Consider the following 23,371-nt stretch of genomic DNA (forward strand, 5'->3'; position numbering starts at 1 on the left):
AACAAAAAACCAAAAAACAAACAAACAACAAAAAAACCCAACCAAAAACAAACAAACAAACAAACAAACAAAAACCAACAAAAAACCCAAAACCATAACAAAACCAAAACAGAACAAAAAGCCTAGCTGGCAAGGACAATAGACTGTGCAGCCTGGAGATTAAACAAGGTGTCAAAGTAAAGAATGGAACTCAAAACATCTTGTGATCAAATGTATCAGTAAAGAAATGTAAGGGAACTTGATCCTGAACAGAACAACAGGGCTCCAGACATACACATCTTCAGGTAGTTTGGATTCACATTGAGCAGTAAATGAAAAATGAAATGAAAAATCCTTGTCTAACAAAATTTTAAGCTCACTGAAAGACAGGCAATTTCCTTACTCTGTGTATATACAGAAGGTAGCACTGGGACACGGCAAGAGGCAAGCAGCACAGCTTGAACACCAGCAATGATGAGCAGCACTGCAGCCCATCACTGAAACTGGAGAAGGTAGTTAAAATACTATTTTCAGAGCAACAGCAAACCCAAGACCCAAGACAAAAGATACTGAGCAAATTGACACACTCTTCATTCTTTTTATTAGTATTTATTGTTATTGTTATTCACACTTAGACAACTCAGTTACATTAAGTGATTTATATGAAGAACTCTGTATTAGTATGATAAGGTGAGAAAGTGTACACGCCACAGTGAAACATTCTGTAGATAGTGAAGTAGGACCTTGATAGAAGGGATTATTTCCAAGAGCCTATATACAAATAAAGGTAACTTTCATACTATATACAAACTTATATTCACAAAGCATATACTGATTCAGAGATACAAGAGTATAATCTAGTGAATAATGATCCATACATTTAAACACATGAGAAAAATTGGAATTTTCAGGAGGTTGCCTGGACTTGCAAAATGAAAAATACATGGAAATGTATTTTTACTTTTGAAGTTTGAAATGAGTAAAGATGGGGGACTTCAGATTTTTCTTACAATAGCCTGAAAATTATGGATGATAAGAGTATGAAAACTACAAAGTGAAACAAACATGCTAGAAACACTTTATTACAAAAATAGCCTCTGATTGTCAGTTATAACACACTATTTTCACATCACAATACCATGTCCTGATCTTGCCATCTTAAGTGACAGAAATAATTTTAATTCATGTAAGTCAATTCCCCAGAGTCAGGATTGCAAAACTAAAACTGCAACAGAGATCTTGATAATGGAAATGAACACAAAACCAAGTGAAATCCTTTGGCATTACTTAATTTTGATGAGGGATTAAAATAATTGATTTATTTCTATTGGATAACCTGACCCTGGAAACTTTTTGAAAAATTGACAGAAACAACTCATCTCTTATAAACTTACTAAAACATAAGGAGCTTCCTTTACTCTGATCTCAGTGGGAGAAAACATCAAAGGAGCAGAATGATTTAATTGCTTTATTGGGCCTGACTCTGCAAGCATTTTATTCCTTCTCCTGGGGTGAACAAGGGTAGCAGGATTGAGTCCCTACTGCAAAGGTAGTGTGCAGCATTTTGTACAGCCCCACAGGAAAACTCAAGAGGATGAGGAGCAAACTCCCCCGACTTACTCACAGCATCACTAAGGCGAAACCAGATCCTGCTTTACTGTACATTTATTTGTCAGTGTTTGACATTATACCTTAAACAGAGACATGGAATTGATTCTTTACTTTAAAATTAATGATCCCCTTACTTAGAAACCCCATACTAGTCTTCTGGGTTCTTTATGGCTTCTTTTTGCATTAAGACAACTATGTGACAAAATAAAAATAAAAATAAAATAGTAAAGTGCACAATCTTTAAAAATGTGTACAAATTTCATTGTTGGGATTGGTTTTGTGTTTCATGAGTGGAGAATTTACAATAAATCTACATGAATGTACAGTTCATTTACCAGTCTTGAATTACTCATTCTTGTCCTGGGCTGTTTCACTTATGGCTCGTGTAGGAAAGATATGGCCAATTTTGTGCCTGGTCTACCCACACTCCAAGGGATTACATGGCATCTAGGCTGGGGCTGACCTGTGTCTGGCTGGCTGGAGCATGGGCTCAGCGCCACGCTAATGTGACAACACGACTTCTGGAGCAGACACGGCTTGCATCCAGTCAAGCAGGAGCACAGGCAGGGGAAGGCTCAAACGACCTGCACCCATCCAGGCAGACAAGTCCTGGGATGCTGCACACTGACACCCAGCAACACCCTGCAGACCTACAGGATGGCCTGTCTCAGCTACAGGGCTCTGAGCCACATGTGACTGCTGCATTTGATGGGTGCACTGAACTGCACAACTTCAGCTGGGAGGTGACTCTCAACAGTTCCAATGGAAATGATGGACATCTCAATGCCAATATTCCTGTAACTGATGGCAACAGACCCAGAAGGTCAGTTGCCACCAACCAGGCATGAAACCATGGCTTTTGGAGGATTGGAGAAGGATTCTTCTCCACACTGTTGCAAACTATCCCGTTTGATAATCTCAAAGACACTTTCTGCAAGTATTTTTCTTCAATTTAACTTTCCAGGAAGAGCAGAAAAAAAAAAAGAATCACCTGCTCAGTTAGTTGTGTCATTGTTATTTACAAGAGGTAAAATTGTTTCCAAGAATACAAGTGAATGTAATTTATCTCTTTGTACATAGCTCCCAGGACAATTAGGTACTGCATTTATGAAACACAGGAACTTAAGATAAAAGTCTCTATCTTGTCCAGGTTAATGGCAGAATTCTTCTGTATTTCATTGGGCCAGTTCTTAGAGAAGGGATTATTTCCTTGTTATAAATAAAGAAAACCATCTGATACAGACTCATACTTGACTCAGAACATAAGTTATATGGACCACAAGATGCTATTTTAAGGAATTACTGCTGAAAGAATAATAATTAAAAAACATTGAATATCCCCTTTTTTGCAAAATATGTAATGAAGTAAAAGACAACCAGAGAAATAATCCCTTAAAAAACACCCAAACATTAATAATATTTCTAAGCATCTATTTTTTCACTGTACTTGGATTAACTACATGTTTAACTTACCACTTTGTGGACCTTCATATCCACACACAACAGTACCATGAGTGACAGTGACCATAAACTACTTCAGAGTAGTGTATGTTGAAATTATATGGTAGGTTCATTGCCATTACAAACAAATGACACCTAGATAAGGTTGCTTGTCACCCACTGTGCTTTATGCTTCATGAAGTTTATGCAGTCAGCCACATCAACTGGATACATAAGCAGAAGCATACAGACACAAGAGCCTGTCTGCACTATAAGAAAGCACTAGCTTTCAGTAAAATAGTTAATTTAAAATACATAGAGCTTTGCTGAAAGATTTTTCCATGTCTACATGTAGTTCTTAAGGAGAGAATCTTCACACCACACTTTTAATCACACTTCTATAGCTTTTGCCAAGTTTTGACCAGGGTGGCTTATGCAGAGGGAAAACAGAATAGTTGTAAGACTCGAGTGGTATTTTGTACCAATGGGCCCCATTCTCATATTTAATTCCAATGAAGTTTGTGCAGAAGACCTTTAAAACTGGCTACAATCTGAGCCATGATCCTATTCAAATGCTACCAGAAATCCCTTCCAAAAATTGTGTTCAACACTGATTCCATTCAGAGATGATGGTGCCACAGAGGGTTGGTTTTTTAATCTGAAGTTGCATTGTTATCTTACTTCTATATTTCCAAGCTGGTGTCCTGAAAGTGCTAAGCTAGAACAGGATTTTTATCAATGCCAATTTTTCTATTAGTTATTCATTTATACTTCATAAGGATTATGCAGACAGCCGTAGTGATTGAGCTAGTGAGCATGGGCATACAGGCAGGTGGAAAAGGCTTCAACGCCAGTCAGCTCACTATAGAATTTGGGCAGTGTGAAGGACCAGATCCCTAGTGAAGTTATACAGAACTTTGGCTGAACAAAATAGAACTTTGATTTTTAGGTATGCTTGATTTCTGGGTGTGCAATGTTGAGAAGAGTTCATGATCCTACAGTGAAATAATTATGAACAATGAGAAACACTTTATGCTGGGAAATTTGTTGAAATTGTAAAACCGGAATGTTGCAACAAGTGTGTGTGTTTCTAGCAGCATTGAGTCTGGACAACTCACTGACATCCAGTCACTGGGCTGGAGCAGCTTTTGACTGTTTTCTCAGCATTCTAGTTTAAGATTGAATTCCTTCTGTACAGGATAAGGGACTAAGCTTCTCCCTCCATCCCACTCCTCTTTACAAGCCAGCAGAGCTGTTGTCTTGTAATCAAAGAGCATATCAGCATCCAAATATCCACTAACAGTTTACCCCAGCAGTAGAAAAGTGCCTTGGCAAGTATAATCATTGTTCACAGAAAGCACCACGCAATTGGAATCTGTCCTATTACCTCTGGATCTGAGGTACCACTGGCACAGTTATTCAACCATTTGAAAAATGATCTGCCCAACAGATACAAGGCAGTGGGAGCCATGAGGTGTCTTATTCTGGAGAAGGAGAAGTTGTTTATAACACCTTCTTAGATAAAGATGTGATAGGGACAAACAGACATGGGAAAGAAATGAGACACATTTTAAGACAGTATAGAAATGCCATTACAGAATATCAGTCCTTAATGGTGTACATAAAGGTCTTCCTATAGCTGTTGATGCCAGTTACTCTCTACTTACTATCTGTCCTCAGTGGGGCAGCAGTCTCTGCTGCTGATGCCCTGAGTGCACCAGAGAGCTCTTAGACCTCTGAAGGTCAGGCAGGAGCTTTCTGTTTCCAATGTGGGAGTTGTTACACCACGATGGTATGAAGTTAAAAAAAAAAAAAAGTAGTGTACTACATAGAGATTGGACACTGGTCTGGTTTCTTGATTTGAAATGTCAGATCAGTGAAATCTGGGCATTGCAGTATTTTGTAAGTGCCCGCATACACAGCCCTTACTTTGGGTCACTCCTATGTATGATTCCGCTTACTTGGGAAAGGATTACCTGTTTTGAGCACTGTCATCAGAAACAAAAGCATTTGGTGACTCCTCTGGAATAGATTGTACTGCGGAGTCAGCTCTGTATTTTGGGACACACGTTTTGGTTGAGGTCAGAATTTGGGTCACAAATCGCTTTAGGTTGCTGTTCTGTCAGCAGAGGGCACCACAGGTGTGTATATCCTGTGTATATACCGCAGGCGTGTATATCCACCCACCTTTCCATGGCGACACCCCTAGGAACAAATGTTAGAGATGGGCAGCCCTATCGCTAGTACAGGTAACGATTCTGCACCAGTAAAGGGTCTTGAATACAAAGACAAGGTTTTGCTCTCGATGTGAGAAGCTCACTCTAAACAGCACTAAGAAGCAAGAAATGTTGCTTGTTGTATGGTTAAAATCAAATACTGATTCTGCATGTAGCTAGGACTTAGGAAAATATATGAGTAGCAGACATTGCAACTCCTAGTATCCTTCCTTTATTTCATTAACATCTCACTTTTTTCTTCATGATATCACATAATATTAATATAACTAATATGAATTTTGTACTGATTTCTCTACCATTGTTTTCTGTCAAGTCCTTATTTTCTAATCATACACTTACATAAAAACACATATAACAGGAAAACAGTAAAGGACAAAGGGGATGAATGAGAAACAAACAGTGTGGAGCAGAGAAAAACAGCCAAGACAAAATGTGCTGAGACTTCTGTTACACAGATGTGAGAATGGCATTGCCATTGTGAGGACAATACACATATAAAACAATGATGAAACAGGTCACAGAAATGCACTGAAACTTCATGAACTCTTAATTGCACAAAAGACTTGAACAAACAAATGATGATTATCTGAAATAATTTCTTAACATTCGTTCCAGTCCTCTCATTTTTAAAAAAATCAGCCAAACTACAGAAAGTTTGTTTCTTTCTCCCTTCTTGGCTTTTTCTGCTCTAGGTTTAGACCTTCTCATTCTCTCAGTATCTCAGAAAAAGGATGTTGCATATTCGCTCCTTCCTTTCTTTAGACATGTACACTTCCAGCAATACTGAAGAAATTTCATGTAAGTTTCCTGCAGCTCCACTGTATTTAAATTGTGTTTCTCCTACCTAGTTTCAAGATTTATAACAGCAAATGTGAACTTCCCCAGCTTTATACAACAGCTGGAGATCTCTTCCAGCAAATAACTATATGTAGCTGTGAAGGTCCTTACACTCCAAGTAATAGTGAAAGCCTATAAAGTATATATTCACTTAGCAATTAGGCTGCCACTTTATAACTACTTCTATTTTCTTTATGAAATACTATGCATAAGCAAATTAGCCTTTTTATTCTGGCATGAAAAGGCAAACTCATAACAGCATCTGAAAGCCATTGGTACTGTTGATATTGCTGCATTAGAAAAAATGGTGTGTTCACATAGCTGTATGATGTCACTGCATGCTGCGTTGCTATTAGAGAAGAAAGATTATCCCCATTCTGGTCTTTGCATGAGAATGCAATGAAAATCTGCACCAGTTACAAAATGGTCAGGCATCATGGCTCCTTCAGTGCCAGAGTTTCTGGAACCTGAAGAGTTTTGCAAGATGCAAGAAACCACCATTAACATCCTGCTGATTGCCTTTACGGACCTGTGATGCAGATGATCAAAACACTGATGAATTCCCTGGCTTAGCTGAAATCACATCACATAAATCCACTTACGTGAAGAGACATACAAGCCCTTCCCTGTTTGTGACTCATCACTTGGTGTATGCTTTCCACTCAGGAGTTTCAGCAGGTTATCGGAAAAATCCTGTACCAGGGTGTGTGGGGGGTGGTGCCTCCACAAAGTTAACATTAGCATTCCCCTTGGAAGAGGAGAGCTTTAGGAGCTGAGCACACAGTGTGTCTGTGTATACCACTACAGAGAAGGAGAAGTCTGCAGGTAGGTCCCGTAGGCAGAGGAGAAGCAGTAATTTTCACTGCTGCCGCGGGCACGGTGCGTGTCCAGTGCTGAGCAGCGAGGATGTTCTGCAGCAGAGGAACCCTTGGTGCTCCCAGACTCAGCCCTTCAGGCAGTACTGCAATGTCCAGCAGCAGCCATTCTTCAGCTCTGAGATTGACCCTTTATGTCCTTTTCTTTCTTTCATTCTTTCAAAATCGAGGAAGAGAAAATTTACAGATCCATGGGTTATTCCTGCTGCAATTTTCCACTGTGTTTTTTTTTTCGCTGTTTTGTTTTGACATATGTATCTTTTCTTTAATAAATATATATGTTTTGGTTTTTCTTTTTTTTTTTTTTCTGTTGAGAAAAAAATAACTTTCCACTCTCCACTTTCCACTAGATGGAGACAGGACACTGGATCACTTTGTCCTCCAGAAGGACACTGACAATCAGGAACACAAAATAAAGCCCAAACATGAGTAAACCCAGGATTTTATTCATCCTCCACTTGCAGGAGGCAATGGAGAGGATGACGAAGAGCAGCATGATGAAGAGGAGGACAATCGCACAGAACAGACCATTGCTGCTGACTGTCACCGGGGCAAAGCTGTTAACCACAGCATACAGGAGCCATGGAAGAGGAAGGCTGTTAAGAAACAGAAAAATTAATTTAAAACATTGCAGAAGTCCAGAAGGGAGCACTAGAAGGTTTCTGGTGACAAATCAAAACACAACCAAAGGCTTCCTGCAGAAAATGAGGCAGGAACATGTTCAACTCTTCTAATAATTGCATAAAATATAAATTGTAAGCTTTCTCATGGTTCTTGGAGAGAAAACATGGGATTTTTTTGCCCCCCACTCTTCCACCAATTATAGTAGTGAATTATTTATCCCTTGGCTGGCAAATCACCTGGCATCCTGTCTGTGAAGAGGAAAACCCCTTTCATTTGTTTCTAGATTTCACACTATCTGCTGAAGCTATTTGCACACCCCTTCCAAGAGCCTGCCTGACAGGAGGGTGGGTTGGAAAGAAACATGACCTTGCCATGAAGAACCAGCACTCTGCAAGGCACTGCCTGCAAAATTTTGCCCTTAAATATCTTTGTCCACATTTACTATATAAACCTCTGTTAAACTGTGAACTTCAATTGAACTTCAGCTTAACTTCTATTTCTGTGCTTGCTGTCATTGCATTTCTCATCTCTCATGCCACAGAAGGAGACAATATCCCTCTGCAAGATGTCAAGCTGAAATAAATATTTAAGACACTGACTGGAGCTTAGCAGGCTTGGAAAGCATGAAGTGAGTTGTCAGAAGCTCACAACATTAAAACTTTGAATAAGCAGCTCAGGAGAGAATAATTTATTACAGCTGCAGTACTAACTACACCAGTCTACAGCTCAGCTGTGCCATTTCTGTTGTCAATGTAGCAGACTGGTGCAGGACAAAACCATTTCCTTTGGCGGGAAGATTAAACATTTTTTTAAAGTAGGAAAGCACTGCAAAACAGAAATAATTTTGTAATGCATGCTCTATACTCCAAATTGGAGGACATGGTTTTCATGCATTTTACAGGTTTGCTGCATATAGATATTTCAAAGACTGAATGCTTCTGCATTAATAGAAAATTGGCTAAGTTTTCCTACTATGTCTAACTACTGCCATTAGCTAACAGATAAAGTAAAAAATATATTTACTATACATTCAAACTTAGGGATCCTTTTTTGTACCTTTTTGCAGATGCTGGTATATTTCCAGCTGTGAAAACCAGGATCTCTTCTACAATCAGGCTGTCTGGCACTGTAACTATGACTAGACCTGTTCTTCTGTTTGCATGTGATAGTAAGAAACAACCAAAAATGGAGAAATTGAAAATATGGACATGATTCTCAGTACCTCCATCCTGTGTTGAAGATGGTAATGTGGGAACAAAGACAGAATTTACCTGTGTATTTCCTGCACATTTTTGAATCACTGAGGCATGGATTACACTTTTTCTGAATCTGATCTACCTTGGTCTGAAAAGACCAAAAAAGAATTTGAATTACAACATTATGCCACAAATCATTACCCTAGAGCTGCCATGAAGCAGTGAAGTGTAAATATAAAACTTCTGCACAATCTCATGTACCTTCACATTGTCAGAGCTATAAAAAGGGTCCTTTTTGTTAACAGAGAATTGGTTTGTAATTTTGGGCTTGTCAGGTATAGAAAAAAAAAAATTAATCACATGGCAACAGCAGCCTAAACCAGTTATACAAGACAATGACTTTCTGTTGTTATTACAGCAAACATGTTGAATACTGCAGAGGCAATGAATTATTCCTGATCATCATTTATAAAGAAAGCTCTAGTATAAGCCCAATGAGTGGTAGCAGAAAGCAAACAGCTACCTCACAAAAGTATAAAAAGCTTTGAAATTCCTTTTCGGAACAATGCCCTTGCACAATTTTAAAGTGCAATTCACTTGCCTAAGCCCCTCTGTAACATATCAAAGCAAGGATTAGGCAACAAATTTATAACATTTTTTCATGCAGACATCTATAAACTTCAGAGCACTTGCCACAGTAACATTCGCTTCCTATTTGCATTACTCTGTTTTTAAAGATTGCTGCTTGTGGGCAATACCACAGCAATGTGCTAAGAACAAAGGACTTGTTTAAAATAGACACAATTTTCTTGGTGTAGAGCTTACCCCACTGTGATGTCAAATATGTTGCTTCCAACAGAACTGGATACAGCCATGTCCCCCAGACCTTTGCGTGCTACAATAACACTGGTAATAAGGTCAGGTATGGATGTGCCAGCAGCTAGAATAGTCAGTCCCATGATTTCTTCAGTAATACCAATGGTCTCTCCAACCTAGAAGAGTTTAAATAAAACCAGAAAAAAGTTTCCTGCAGTGAAGAAATGTTTTCAACTGCCCTGGGCTTTCCCACTACCTTGGAGAATACCAGGCAAGATCACAGAAATTCTAGTTTTCATGGATTTTCCCATGTATCAGGAGAAAGGTAAGGCTTTGAAATAGAAGCGTAAGATATTGACAGGCAGTTGCTGATAGTTCTGATGCTACAAGAATGATCAAGTCCTGTGGTCAGGCCAACCACAGCTCTCTGAGCTACTTTTCATTTAGTCAGTACTGATTTACTTTATCCATGGCTACAGCTCCTGAAATAAAGAAGCACCCAGCATGAGATAGATGGACTCTTGATTAGAAATGATCTTTTACAGTGCAAAACAAAAAAGCAGGGCTTTTATTTAGTAAGAGTATCACCTCCTTACCTGGTGTGCCCACCAGACCATCAAGTAAGAAAAGAAGGCAATCCAGCTGATAGAACCAAAAAACGTGATGGGAAAAAATTTTCTTGATGTCTGAAACAGAAAGAAGGAGGAACAGTGAAAACCTATATTGAAGGGTGATATGCCATACTCTTAATTCCTTCTCAATATGAGAGTGGCTTCTCATTTTTTCTGATGGCCTGTTCTAAGCAACTGTTCAGATCATCATCAGATGATCAAAATACCTGTCAAGAAAAGTAAGAAATAGAAGCCCTGACATTGGTATATATGTACCTCATTCTTCCAATTTCTTCAGCCATAAAATAAGATTTCCTAAGAACTTGTATGATGACTGGCAAGTTCTGGGTTGTCATTTTTATCATTATTTGTTATGATGCAGTTTGCATATGTGTTTAGCTCAATAGTGGTTTTACTTCTAAATTTATTAATAATTTCATGTTTCTTCAGAATGAATGTTTTCAAATTGCTTCAACAGGTGCCAATATCTTTCCTTCCTACATAAGTAACTTTTTGCAACAAATTTCAGTCAGTATAAAAAAGACTGCCATATGGCAGAGCTAAAAATAGGTACACCTAAAATTTATTACAGCATTTACTCTGCTTGAAAACTACACACTTTCGCAACAGAAGATATGTTAAGCACATATTTTCCATGCTTCATTTTGCAGAGAAATGTAATGTTATAATGCTATAAAAGCATGCAAAACATACTGCCAGGCCCTTCAATGAATTAAAAACTCTCTTTAACTTAATTTTCATTTTCACTGTTTCCCTTACTTGTGTCAGATTTTGAACAGACAGTGTTCTTGCAGCCAGCGAATAGGTTATATTCAGATTAATGATTTATTTTGGTTTCTGTTCTTTCCAATCTTATGCATTTTCCATATTACCTATTAACTAACTGAATCTATGTAACAAAAAGAGGTCAAGCTAACTACTAAAGGAAGGGAACAAAATTGCAGTAGTGCACCAGGCGAACACTATCTAATCAAATTAGTACTCAAAATTAAATTTGTCCTGTGAATGAATTCTAACAGTCTTTCTTTATGGTCATTGACCTTCTGAATGCAGATCTTACCCTAGATGATTTCTGACATGCGCCCAGCAGAGTCCTACAAATTTGAATGAATAACCAGTAAGACTGCCTGTGGAAGTAAGTTATACCACTCTAAATGCCTCTTGCAGCTGCTGCTCAGTACTGCAGTACTTCTTCCCATTTAGTCCTCACTAAATCCACTTCCACTCCAGAATTTTTGTGCCCCCTTTCACTGCAGGTCATGCCCCTGCTGCACCAGGAGGCTCACTAAGACTGTGGATCATTCCTAGGTGTTGTGGAAGTATATGGGATTGCAGGGCTTTCCCTCAGTGTGTCCAAAATACCATTTGTTCTGATTCAGACTCTTCAAGCCATAATAAACAGTTCTTTTTTTAGGGAGTTTACAGAGCTGCACAGTCAGCTTTCCTTATATAACAAACTCAACAGACATTTGTATGAAACAGTTTCACATTTAGGAACTGATTGGCACAGAATCAGAGGGTGGCTGTAGACTAAAAGATGATCAGTGTATTGGGCTGGCCATTAGAGCTGGTCAAGCAGGAATGTCACTGTGTTTTGCCAGCTGAACCTGGAAACAATGAGGCTGGTCTGTACTCAATGAGACTGTGTAGACTTTCTGCTGATGGAACTGGAACGAGCTCGGGATGTTAACAGATGTAAAAAGGGTAAAGTCAGCAGTGCCAACTGTGCACACTCATCTACAGCATGGGACAAATAGAAGGTCCATATCTGTTCCATCAGCAGGTGCAGCTGCTGGCAGTGCTACAGAGCACTAACTCATTCCCTGTGTGTACTTTGCATAATGCCAAATGTCCACCTGAAAACCAAGCATGTTGACTAACACAATCTATAAATTTTCACAACTGAATATACACAGAAATACACATTAAAAATGGTACAGATTTAACAACAATACCAGAGGGATGGAACACCTCTTCTGTGAGGAAAGGCAAGAGAATTTGGATTGTATAGCCTGGAGAAGAGAAGGCTTTGGGGTGATTTAATTGCAGTCTTCCAGTACCTACAGAAAGCCTCTGAGAGAGACTTTTCACAAGAGCATGTAATGACAGGAGAAGAGGACTAGAAAAGTAGAAAAAAAGAAGGTTTAGATTGGACATTAGGAAGAAGCATTTAGTATGAGGGTGGTGAGACACTGGAACAGGCTGCCCAGAGAAGTTGAGAATGCCCCATCCCTGGCAGTGCTCAAGGCCAGGTTGGACCAGGCTTTGAGCAACCTGGCCTAGTGAAATGTGTCCCTGCCCATGTCATGAGGGTTGGAACTAGGTATCTCTAAGGTTCCCATCCAATCCAAACCATTTTATGAATCTTTAATTCTAAACTCCCTCATAATATAAATAACTGAACACCTGTGGGAATAAAAGTGGTCCAGTAGGTGTTTTAAAGAGATTACCCTTAAATAATCACCACAGCACCTGGAAACATCCTTTTCATATAAATTCCACTACTGTCACAAGCATTGTTTTCAGAAGTACTGAGAGTACTTTGGTTGATCTATTTCTTAATTGCTTCTTAACTCATTACAGAGTTACTTTTTCAAAAGAGAGTTCTAAATTTCTGTCAAACCAGGAAATATGATAATGAGCTTATGATGGAACCTACCCAGATGGAATTTTAAGTTTAAAATCAAAATTTTATATGCGTTGGGGTACAGAAGACCTTAATACGAAAAGGAATACAATTTGAAAGAAACAAATCAATGGCTGTTATAACGATCTGACAGTGGGAGCAGAATTAAGACTGGTAGAAATAAATTAATCTAAATAGCCATTTCTCTTTCAAAACTAAGCAGCTAGCACTTTTTTTTCACCATTCCTTGTAGTCAACTTTTCTGGCTTCCAACATTTTCCACGTTCCTTGTAAAAGCTCCGATCTTTTGGCAAGACATACAGTTAATGAGACAATGAAGCAATAAACTTGTTGGAACTGGTCACAAAAGCTGCACAGAGCACCTTGCAGCACTGCAATTTGAATGATCACTGCACAATACTCAAGACTTAAGCATACCCTGGCTTAAGCAAAACTAATACAATACATGCTGATCAGTAATAGCTCTCTGATGGTGTGATTGTATATATCAAATGGTTCTTGCAAAACAAGGGGAGACTGCCTGAGTCAGACACCCAGAGAATTTGGATGGCTAAGAACTATGAGCCAGTAACTCTGCAGCAGGTGTACTCCTCGCCTATCTTAGCTAATCCTCTCCCACTAAAATTAACTGATAAGCAGCAGTCCAAGATACTTTAATAGGATTAACGCTTAAATTACCTATTTTAAAATGGGGAGCATTTAAATTCAGAAAGGGCAAAACTAAAAGCTTGTACATTTTACAGGAGATGAAATCAAAAATGGAATCCACAGATACTGCTCTACAATATGCATATAGATGAAATTTGAAAAAGCCATAACCAGAATGCTGATTCTTTTCTGTATGCTGGATTTTATTACAGACTGTAACAATAAATATCATGCTTGTTTTGTAACTAGTTTCAGCAATCTTTTATGTATTTTATGTATATAGATTTATGTAATTTCTACTCTCTAGCTCTTTGAAATACCAAGAGCTGCCAATTCCAAGCTTTTTCCTAGAAGAATTAGTCAGAGACAGCAATACTTCTCTCCATCTTTTTCAGTAGTTGTGGTGGTTGTCTGGTAAAGACAGAGTGCAGGGTTTGTTAGCCATTGGCTCTTTTGTGGTCAAAGAAACAGATAAATGAGAGAAGCCATGGCTCATTCAGTTCATCTGCTATTTTCCCTTAACAAAAGCAGAAGGATTTTGTAGTTCCACTGTAGATTAGATGGATTGGTACTGTTCCTGTCTATCAGAAACCTTAAGAACATTTTTCTTGATACATTTCTATACATTTGTTTAATGCCAATGTCTGAAAAACAGGGCTTTAAGTAGCAAAAATAATCTAGATATGAAGGCTTTTCTTCTAAGAACTTGATCCTGGAAGGTAGTATGTGCTGAATAATGTGGAAGGTAACTCTTTTAATTTTAGCCAGCATTATTACTAACATCTTTAACCTGAATGATTCACATGTTTGTCTTGTTCATAAATGTATCTGCATTGCAAAGTTTGATCTTTCTTTCACACTTAACAGTGCTTAACTCTGATTACTCAGAATCTGCTCTTCTAACTGGATCTGTACAGGAACATGTTGTCCTTGTCCCCTTGGTAACAGTGCATCTCTGTATGGCAACAAGAGTTCATGCAAGTTGTAGCTCTTCGTTTATAATGGGAATTTGCAGAGATAGAAGGAACTCCCCCATATGGGTCCAGTGATGGCAGGGCTGGAGCCCCAAGAGCCATTTTTCTGGCCTGTAATGGAAAGGGATGGACAGTGGAGTAAGGTTATAATAAAAGAGGTGGTGTTCAGTATCTGCTCCTGACCTACTGGGGCGTCTTGGCCACATAATTTTTCTTTCAGTCTTTCAACATCTGTTACTCCAGGGTATGGGCAGTTGCATATGTGACCTTTACGGAGCCACTGGGGAAACAAGCCATTAGTACAGGAAAAACAGCCATTAGTGATCAAAACACCTGAGCAAGAACTCAGGAAAAAAATTCCCTAAGGGCACACCTACCTCTGGGATATGCCAACAACATTATTGATGTTATAGTAACGATTTTAAAATATACTGGTTTAATGTGAGCAGGTGTTATTAAGGCACTAAACACATTAAAACATCTAAGCTAGTCAATCAGCTGACAGTTAGCTGAACTAATGCATAATCTACTTTAAGTATACAAAAATCTGCATATGTGTGCACGACAGCATAATAAGGGAGCAGGATTTTGCTAACTTTAGAACCAGAGACTTTGTCTACAAAATAATTTTCCTAGAGCTTCTGGGTTTCATGGAACTAAACGTACCTCAGAATAGTACAAATAAATGCAGGGAAACCATCTCCTTTGTGTGGAGATAAAATATACACTAGAAAAAAGACTCTAGATAGAAGGAAGAACTTATTGAAAAGTGGACACCCACAGAGGATGCCAAAGGCTCCATATGGTCTTTCAAATCTGTATATAGCACACAAGCATTCACTTTATATATGCATATGCTAATCTGAGCATCCTGATGCAGAATTTGGGTTTCTGACTAAAATTATCACACTTGGAAATCGAGCCCCTGATGGCAGACCTGTCTAAAAAGTCTATTCGAGTATGATTTTAGGTTTGCTTTAACTTTTATCTCACAGATTTAATTGAAAACTGTTTTCTGATGCACATGCTGAGCTGTGATAGCAGGCATCAGTTTTGTTAGGAAGGGATTAGTGGGGATGGCACACAGAAATAAGTGAGAATAAATTGAAGATACATTAATGAAGCATACTTAAAATGTTAGATAGTTTATGCAACTGTCTGGTTAATTCTTTGACACCAATGTTCAAAGTAAGCAGCTTGTCATACTGATACAGCCCATCACCTCTTCTGTTAATTTACATGTAATTAAAAACTACACTTTTTTCTGTATAAACTACACCTTTCAGTGAATGGAGTTTTAAAACTTTGTTTTTAAAACTTGCCTATCTGGAACATGCATCCATGTTTATCTTTTGTGGTATGGCAAGGTGTTCCAGCTGCTGGATGTCAGCACGGAGTTCTGTTGTGAATGGTACTAGTGTTAATAATTACACGCATCACAAACTTGCAGGCAACTTGTCAAGATATTCACTTCCCAAAGCTATTTTTGAAAAAATGTTCTCATTTGTACACTACAGAATATTGAATAAAGCTACAGGTCTACTTTCATTAGCTTCAGATTTTCAAAATTCAAAACAATGTCCATAAATATTCCTCGCTAATTTTATATCAAATTATGAAAAAAATTACAAAGATAGTTTTGAATGATGAAAGGAGAGCATACATTCAGAAATAAATAATTTTTAAATTCATGCAATATGTTCTGTGTGTTACGTAACAAAAGTGATTTCCAGAGTTTTCTGGAATCTTTAAGAAAAAGAAAGCTTAGAAATTGGAAAGGGAAAAAGCATGAGAAGGGAAAGAAGTGTAAATGTCACTTTATAGCCTTTGGAACCTTTTATCTAAAAAAAGTCAGAGATCTTATTTTAGCTTCTTTCTTGCACTGAATTGCAGTTTTTCAGTGTGTGGGATGGCAGGAAGGTTTTTCACTATGTGTGAGGAGGAAAGAAGAATTCAGGGTGTTGATTTTTAAACTTATATGCTGTGCATGCCTCTCTTGCACCAGTTTTTAACCTGTTTTTGATCCACAAAGGAAAAGAGATTCAAATGCCACTAATTTTTTTTTTCAGGTCTTGATGCTCTCTCTTTTGCTTTCCATGAGCCTTCCCAGTCAGGTCTATTTGTATATGTAAGTATAAAAGTGGTAAGCCTTGGTAACCTGTCAGTCTTACATTACTTCAAGCTGTGTTTAGGAAAAAACTAGTAAGTATTTTATACATGAGGACTTAAAAATCTCATCCTAGTATGAAAATTACAAGATTATGGATGGAAGAAAAAGGTCTAATAGAACATATGTTTGAACTACAGAAAAGATTTAGTCTCTAAAAGCCTTCCAGTCATATCCTTTAGGGCACTGCAGATAGACAGATACTCAGCACTCATGCGTTCTGCAGAGATTCAAAAATACAAATGTGAAGGCCCCAAAGAATTTTTCAGACCATTCACTTTGTATCATACAGTATAAGTGAATACAAATCATAATCTTTATAGAGCTACTAACAACCCATAAGAGCTCTTAAACACCCATTTGCCATTTGAAGATTTGAATGCTAACATTGTGACCTCTTCTTCAAAGAAGAAACAATCAGAAAAACCTGATAGCCCTAGTTCTTTTTTGGCATTTAAATAGAGAGCCACCCTTCTGTGCAGTACACACTGACTTACAACAACAGTTGTAAGTTACTTACAGGTTTTCTGACGTCTGGCAGGGTAGCCCACAGTGGAAAAACAATGGGTAACACCAGAAGATAGGTGACCTGCTTGCGTGGGGTTTCGGGCCAGGCCAGGCTGAGAGGCTGCTCCTCCTCATCCTCTTCATTCTGTAAGAAAAGCTCCAGTGAGCAGATTACCAAAGTGGATGAATGAAGTTAGGGATTCTTTCAAAAGGAGTTCAAGGACAGCATTGTGTTTCCGGGAGAACACAACACGTCTGAAAACATTGCATTAACACCACAGCTACCTACCAACGTTAGCCAGGACACACCAAAAGAGACTTTGGCCAGACTGCAAGGGATCCCTACAGCACAGGCTGCCTGAGCATGTCCACTGGTTGACAATGTGGGTGGTCCCTTGGGATGCACAGGGTGTCTCTGACAGGTATTCCCATGGCTCTCCCTTGGGATGTGGGCTAGTCTAGTCATGGGTTAAGACTTGTCTGGGCTGCATCAAGCCTGGCCACACAGACAAGAGAGAGAGTACGTGTGCACACACGTGCCTGTGTGCGTGCACACACACACACCTTTACGTGTGCATGTAGATATGTACATGTACCTAACTACTTAAGCTTTTGAGAGTAACTTGAAATCTTACCATTAAATATACACGCATACGTATGTTGGTATGTGTGGTCTTCTCCACAGGTGGGTAGGGTAAGTCAGGCACCTGTGGAGCTCTAGTGCTAAGCTGCTGGGGTCAGACTGGGCTGCTCAGGGCTCTGCCCATTCAAACTGTGAAACCAACAAGGACACTGATGGCCCAGCTTCTATAAACCCCAACACTGTTGCCAGGTTGTCTGCATGAGGAAAGGACTTCTTGTCTCTACCCAAAGACTCATGTGTTCAGACCAGTCACAACACAGTAGTGTTCCTAACAACTTGGTGCTAAAACTGAAGACACTCCTCTCCAATTTGTGTCACCGATTTTCACACTGGTCCCTAGTTTCCATTTATGTGTCAGCTGCCCACCTGTCATCCCTGTTATAGAGTAGGTGTAGTATTGCTCTCCTATGACAGCAAACATTTGGCTTCCACACACTTCTCTTTCCTTAGACTGCTTCTGCTAACAAAATGGAGCAAGTATAGTGGGCATGACTAAGCCTTTTGCACACAGGTATTAAAATAACATTTAAATTGTTAACATAGGTAGGTGATGTCTCCAGAACTGCACATAAATTGCAGAATCAGGCAACTGAAAAAACAGCCTGAATACTACTTTCAAACAGATGCGTACAATGCAAATGCTGTTAAACCTTGGAAAGATTTCTACAGAGCTCAATGAAAGCTAAAAAAGTCTGAAAAAGTGCACCCAATGATAATTGTTTGACAACATGAGTGATATAATGATGACTTATTCAGGTAGTGTTCTTGGGTTTTATTTTTGAAAAAAAGATACTAATTGAGATATGTCCACAATATGCATGTTATTCCCCTGATAGATTTATAATCAGTTTCTTTTCAGTTATTGCCCTATATTAAGATTGCTTACATAAACCTTATGACTATGCTATATAAGGCAATCATTCAAATTTTAACACCAGTTGTTCTTTTCTAAGCAAAAGAGTTATTGATGAAACATCACCATATGTTGGTATTGTTAATAACATTCTATTTACTGCTAGTTTTGAAGAACTGATTTTGATTATTCCACTATTGTGAACTTCCGAATTGTTGAACTGCCTGAACTGATCAGTACCTACAGAAGCAAGCTCAGCTCTTAGCTTGGGCTTCTTCACCTGACATCAATGGACTGGAAGCAAACTCCTATTTACCTCTTGACACACTAATGAGTTGCAGTTACTTTTGAGTTGCGTGTTAATGTTAAACAGAGGACAATATTTTGCTAAGCCCTATACTTTGTGAAACTCCCAAGTTGCACGATTGTATGACAACAGTAAAGTACACAGGTCATAATGGCTATAATCATTAAAAACATTTTAAAAATGTATGACTACAATTTGTAGCACTCAACACAGTACTTCAGAGACTGGAACTGCTTAGAGGCTAGCTTTTGCCTTTAGCTTTCAGCTCCTCACTGAAATGGACACACTATGCTTCATTGCTGGAAATTTACTGAAGCCTGACTTTAGAGGAACTATGCTAGAGGAGAAGTTTATGAGGCTACTTCCCAAACCCAAATCCATTCACTTTCCATTCTGGTTGATGCTTTTGGGGTGGGCAAATCAACCTGAAACACAGACACAGGCTCAGCTTTGAATTATGATGACTGAGATAAAATTTGAGCGCAAAAGGACCAATTGAAGGGTTGCCTAGGTAACTCTTTCTGAATGGCCTCTGTGTAATTCAATCAGCCAACTCAGCTGGAATAAAGCTTTCTAAGTGACTGCTGCATAAACAGCACTGAGTGGCAAAGTACTTCCTGAAATGCCATCTTTAGAGATTAGCCATGATTAGCAGTTATATTTAATCACAACAAAACTTTATATTAGTCTGAGTTTGCACATAAGTCTTAAAAATATCTAGACAGTAATGCCTATGTTAGTTCAAGCAATACTGTACAGTACACACATATGGCTCAACAATGGGCCTTGTTCTATTCTCATGACTGTGTCAAACATCTCTGGGTGTGCATGAGCACAGAGGCAGTGTCAGTGGCTGTTGTAAAGAGCCATAAAGAATTGCTTTTGGGCATTGCCAGATGTCTCCTGAGAAACCTTGATCTATCTGTTCAAGATTTTTCCTCTTCCAGTTGTCCTCCATCATCCCTTTCCCCAAGACAACTATCCCCAAATTATAATGTCAAACACAAGCTCATGGTGCAGGCAAAACACTTTTTCTTGCTGTTTAACTCCAGGATACATTACAGATGTTGCAGAATGGATATTCTTTTCCCATTTTGTAAATTGGATTTGGCATCTGATTTTCAACATTGACCTTACAGAAACCAGTGGAAGTAATGAAGTTCAAAGTATTTGTAGATCTAGCTTCCATGAATTTCAAAGCAATACTAAATTTTCCATTGATGTTGAAGAAAAGAATGGGAAATCATTTCGGTAGCTCTAAAACCACACAAATGCGAGTGTCATGCTGTGGACTAAGCAGCAGCGACAGGAAATGACTCAGCACAGATTTATGGCAGAGACTGCATGCACTGACTGTGGCTCCAGCCACATACATACTGAATATGCGCTATCACAGTTCATACAAACTAATCCTGAAAATATAGTTTTATTTCTGTACGATGAAAACTCTGTACTTGGAATGTTCAGTTGGAGCATATTCTGCAGTTCTAAGAAGAAAGCACAATTATAACATGATATATACTGAAGAATTCAATTGCCTAACACATACGATGGTACCATTTTAGATACCTTCTGGTATCTGCCTTGACCTCTACATGCTCTAACAGAAGTGAAGGATATTCTGCTCACTTTATGACACACCTGCCACCACTGCGCAAAGATCTCAGTTTTTTTAGGGCAGCCAAAGTGCTACTACCTACCCATCTCCACTCCAAATCTCATTCCCTGCTATGACTCAGTAGCTAATTAACTTCAATGATACTGGACTGGACATATGGGAAAGCTGCACCACCTGATATGATGAGCTCTGGTGCTAATCCATTAGAAAGAAATGCAGCATTAGGTCAGAACAAAAGCCAATTTACACCGGTATCTTACAGATATGGGCATTCAGAGACTAAGCATTGGAATATGGCATATTTTTCATCTTCCACCAATTCATAGAATCATAACAATATTTAGGCTGGGAAAGACATTTTAGATAATAAAGTCCAATCATGAAGAGAACACTGCCAGCTGCGTCATGAAATCATGTCCCCAGCCACCATACCTACACATATTCTAAATACTTCCATGAATGGTGGCACAACCCCTTTTATGCTCGATAATTGATCCAACGCTTGACAACCCTTTCCATGAAGCAATTGTTGTAATCTCTGATCTAACTTTCTCTGACACATCTTGAGGCCTTTCCTCTTGTCTTGTTAAGAGATAAGAGGTTGACTCCTACCTGGCTACGCCCTCCTTTCAGGCAGTTGTAGAGAGTGATAAGGTCTCCATTGAGCTTCATTTTCTCCAGGCTGAAAGACCCACCTCCCTCAGCTGCTTCCCACAGGACTTGTGCCCCAGACCCATCACCAGCTCCATTGTCCTTCTTGGACACACTACAGCAATTCAATGTCTTTCTTGTAGTGAGGGGCACAAAAGTGAACACAGGATTTGAGATGTGGCCTTATCACTACATCAGGAAAATTCCCTGCCCCTGCTGGCCACACTATCACTAATACGAGTCAGGATGCCACTGGACCTCTTGGCTACCTGGGCACACAGCTGGCTCATGATTAGTTGCTGTAGGCCAGCATAGAATCACAGCATCACAGAATATCAAGGCTGGAAGAGACCTCTGGAGATCTAGACTAAATGACTAAATGACCCCTTCTTTCCCATCATGAAGTTTTTCATTCCCCAGCCTGTAGTATTGTTACATAGGGTTGTTCTGACCCTAAGGCAGGCCACAGCATCTGGCCTTACTGAACCTCATACCACTGGCCTCAGCCCATGGATCCAGCCTGTCTGACCCCTCTGAAGAGCCTTCCTACCTCCCAGAAAATCAACACTCCCACCCAAATTGCATCACCTGCAAAGTGACAGGCTGTACTAGATCCCCTCATCCAAATTATCAGTAAAGACATTAGGCAGGGTTGGCCCCAGTACAGAGCCCTGGAGAACACCACCAGTGACTGCTGGATTTATCTCCATTCACCACCACTCTTTGAGCCCTACTGTCCACCCAGTCCACCCCTCCACACCATGGAAAGCCAGTATCTCCAGAGGAATGATGGGGACAATGGTGTCAAATGCTTTACTAAGCTCCAGTAGACAACATCCATAGCCTTTCCCACATTTACTATATGAGTCAATTTGTCACAGAAGGAGATCAGGTTGGTCAAGCAGGATCTGTGTCTGATAAACCCAGGCTGGCAGGGCACGACCCCCTTGATGTCCTGCACATGCTGTGTGATGGCACTCAGGTGATCTGCTTCATGACCATCCCTGGCACTGAGGTCACACTGATAGGCTTGTAGTTCTCCAGATTCCCCTTCCCACCCTTCCTGCAGCTGGGCATCACATTTGCCAACTCCAGTCAACTGGGACCTCCCTGGTTAGCCAGGACTGCTGTAATGATGCCAAGTGGCTTGTGAGCATTTCCATCAGCACCCTCAGTACTCTTGAGTGGATCCCATCCACTCAAGATTCAGAGATTCATGTGTGTTAAGCAGTACAGCAAGTCAATGGCCATTTCCCCTTTGATTACGGGGGCTTCATTCTGCTCCCTATCCTTGTCTTCCAGCCCAGGGGTCTGATTGACCCTGATGACAGCCAATCTTGCAGTAAAAGAATAAGGCAAAAAAAGGCATTCCATACCTCTGCCTTCCTCCTATTCCTTGTTGCAACGTTTGCTATTGTATCCAAGAAAAGATGGAGATTGTCCTTAAGCCTCCTTCTACTGATGTTGTCTTTCTAGAACACCTTTCATTTCTAGAAACACCTTTCATTGTCTTTAACTGCAGAAGCCAAATTAAGTTCTAGATGGGCTTTGGCCCATCTAATTTTTTCCCTGCATTACCTCACAATATCCTTGTAGTCCTCCTGAGCTGCCTGTCCCTTCTTCCAAAGGTCATAAACTCTCCTTTTTCTCCTGAGTTCAGCCTGAGCTCTGTTCAGCCAGGCCAATCTTCTTCCCAGACAGCTCCTCTTTCAGCACATAAGGACAGCCTGCTCCTGCACCTTTAAGATTGTTTTTTCAAACAATGTTCAGCCTTCCTGCAGTCCCTTGTCCCCTTGGGACCACATCCCAAGGAATGCTATCAGCCAGTCTTGTAAACAGGCCAAAGTCTGCCCCGTGGAAGTCCCAGGCAATCCTGGCAGTTCTGCTGACCCCTTTCTTACAGCTCTGGGAATAGAAAGAGGCTCTCCTTTTGTGGTTTCTATTGGAAAAAAAGCTCCCAATATTACCAGTTAGATTGTGCCTGGGCCAGTCTGACCCTCGCTGCTGGGCCAAAGGCAGCAACTGCGGTGTATCACCCCAGAGATACCTTGGCTTGCTGGTGGTTGCAGCTGGGCACTGAACAAGTCCAGGCTTGTTAGGACCCCGTTT

The 23,371-nt window shown here is 39.7% G+C and overlaps 1 protein-coding gene across 3 annotated transcripts in view; it reads right to left on the minus strand.

Annotated features, from left to right (window-relative positions):
* Positions 1–557: 557 nt before the first annotated feature.
* Positions 558–23,371, minus strand: part of SLC24A2 (solute carrier family 24 member 2) — a 113,517-nt gene continuing 90,703 nt past the window's right edge. For all 3 annotated transcript variants that reach the window (XM_063179824.1, XM_063179822.1, XM_063179825.1), the window contains 4 exons: positions 17,204–17,335; positions 10,212–10,301; positions 9,625–9,791; positions 558–7,575 (listed from right to left, as the gene is read on the minus strand). In XM_063179824.1, the coding sequence (XP_063035894.1) occupies positions 7,326–7,575; positions 9,625–9,791; positions 10,212–10,301; positions 17,204–17,335 (639 nt within the window). In that variant the 3' untranslated portion in view covers positions 558–7,325. The remainder of the gene's footprint in view (positions 7,576–9,624; positions 9,792–10,211; positions 10,302–17,203; positions 17,336–23,371) is intronic.

This window comes from Melospiza melodia, chromosome Z (genome assembly GCF_035770615.1).
Source record: "Melospiza melodia melodia isolate bMelMel2 chromosome Z, bMelMel2.pri, whole genome shotgun sequence".
Taxonomy (NCBI): Eukaryota; Metazoa; Chordata; class Aves; order Passeriformes; family Passerellidae; genus Melospiza; species Melospiza melodia.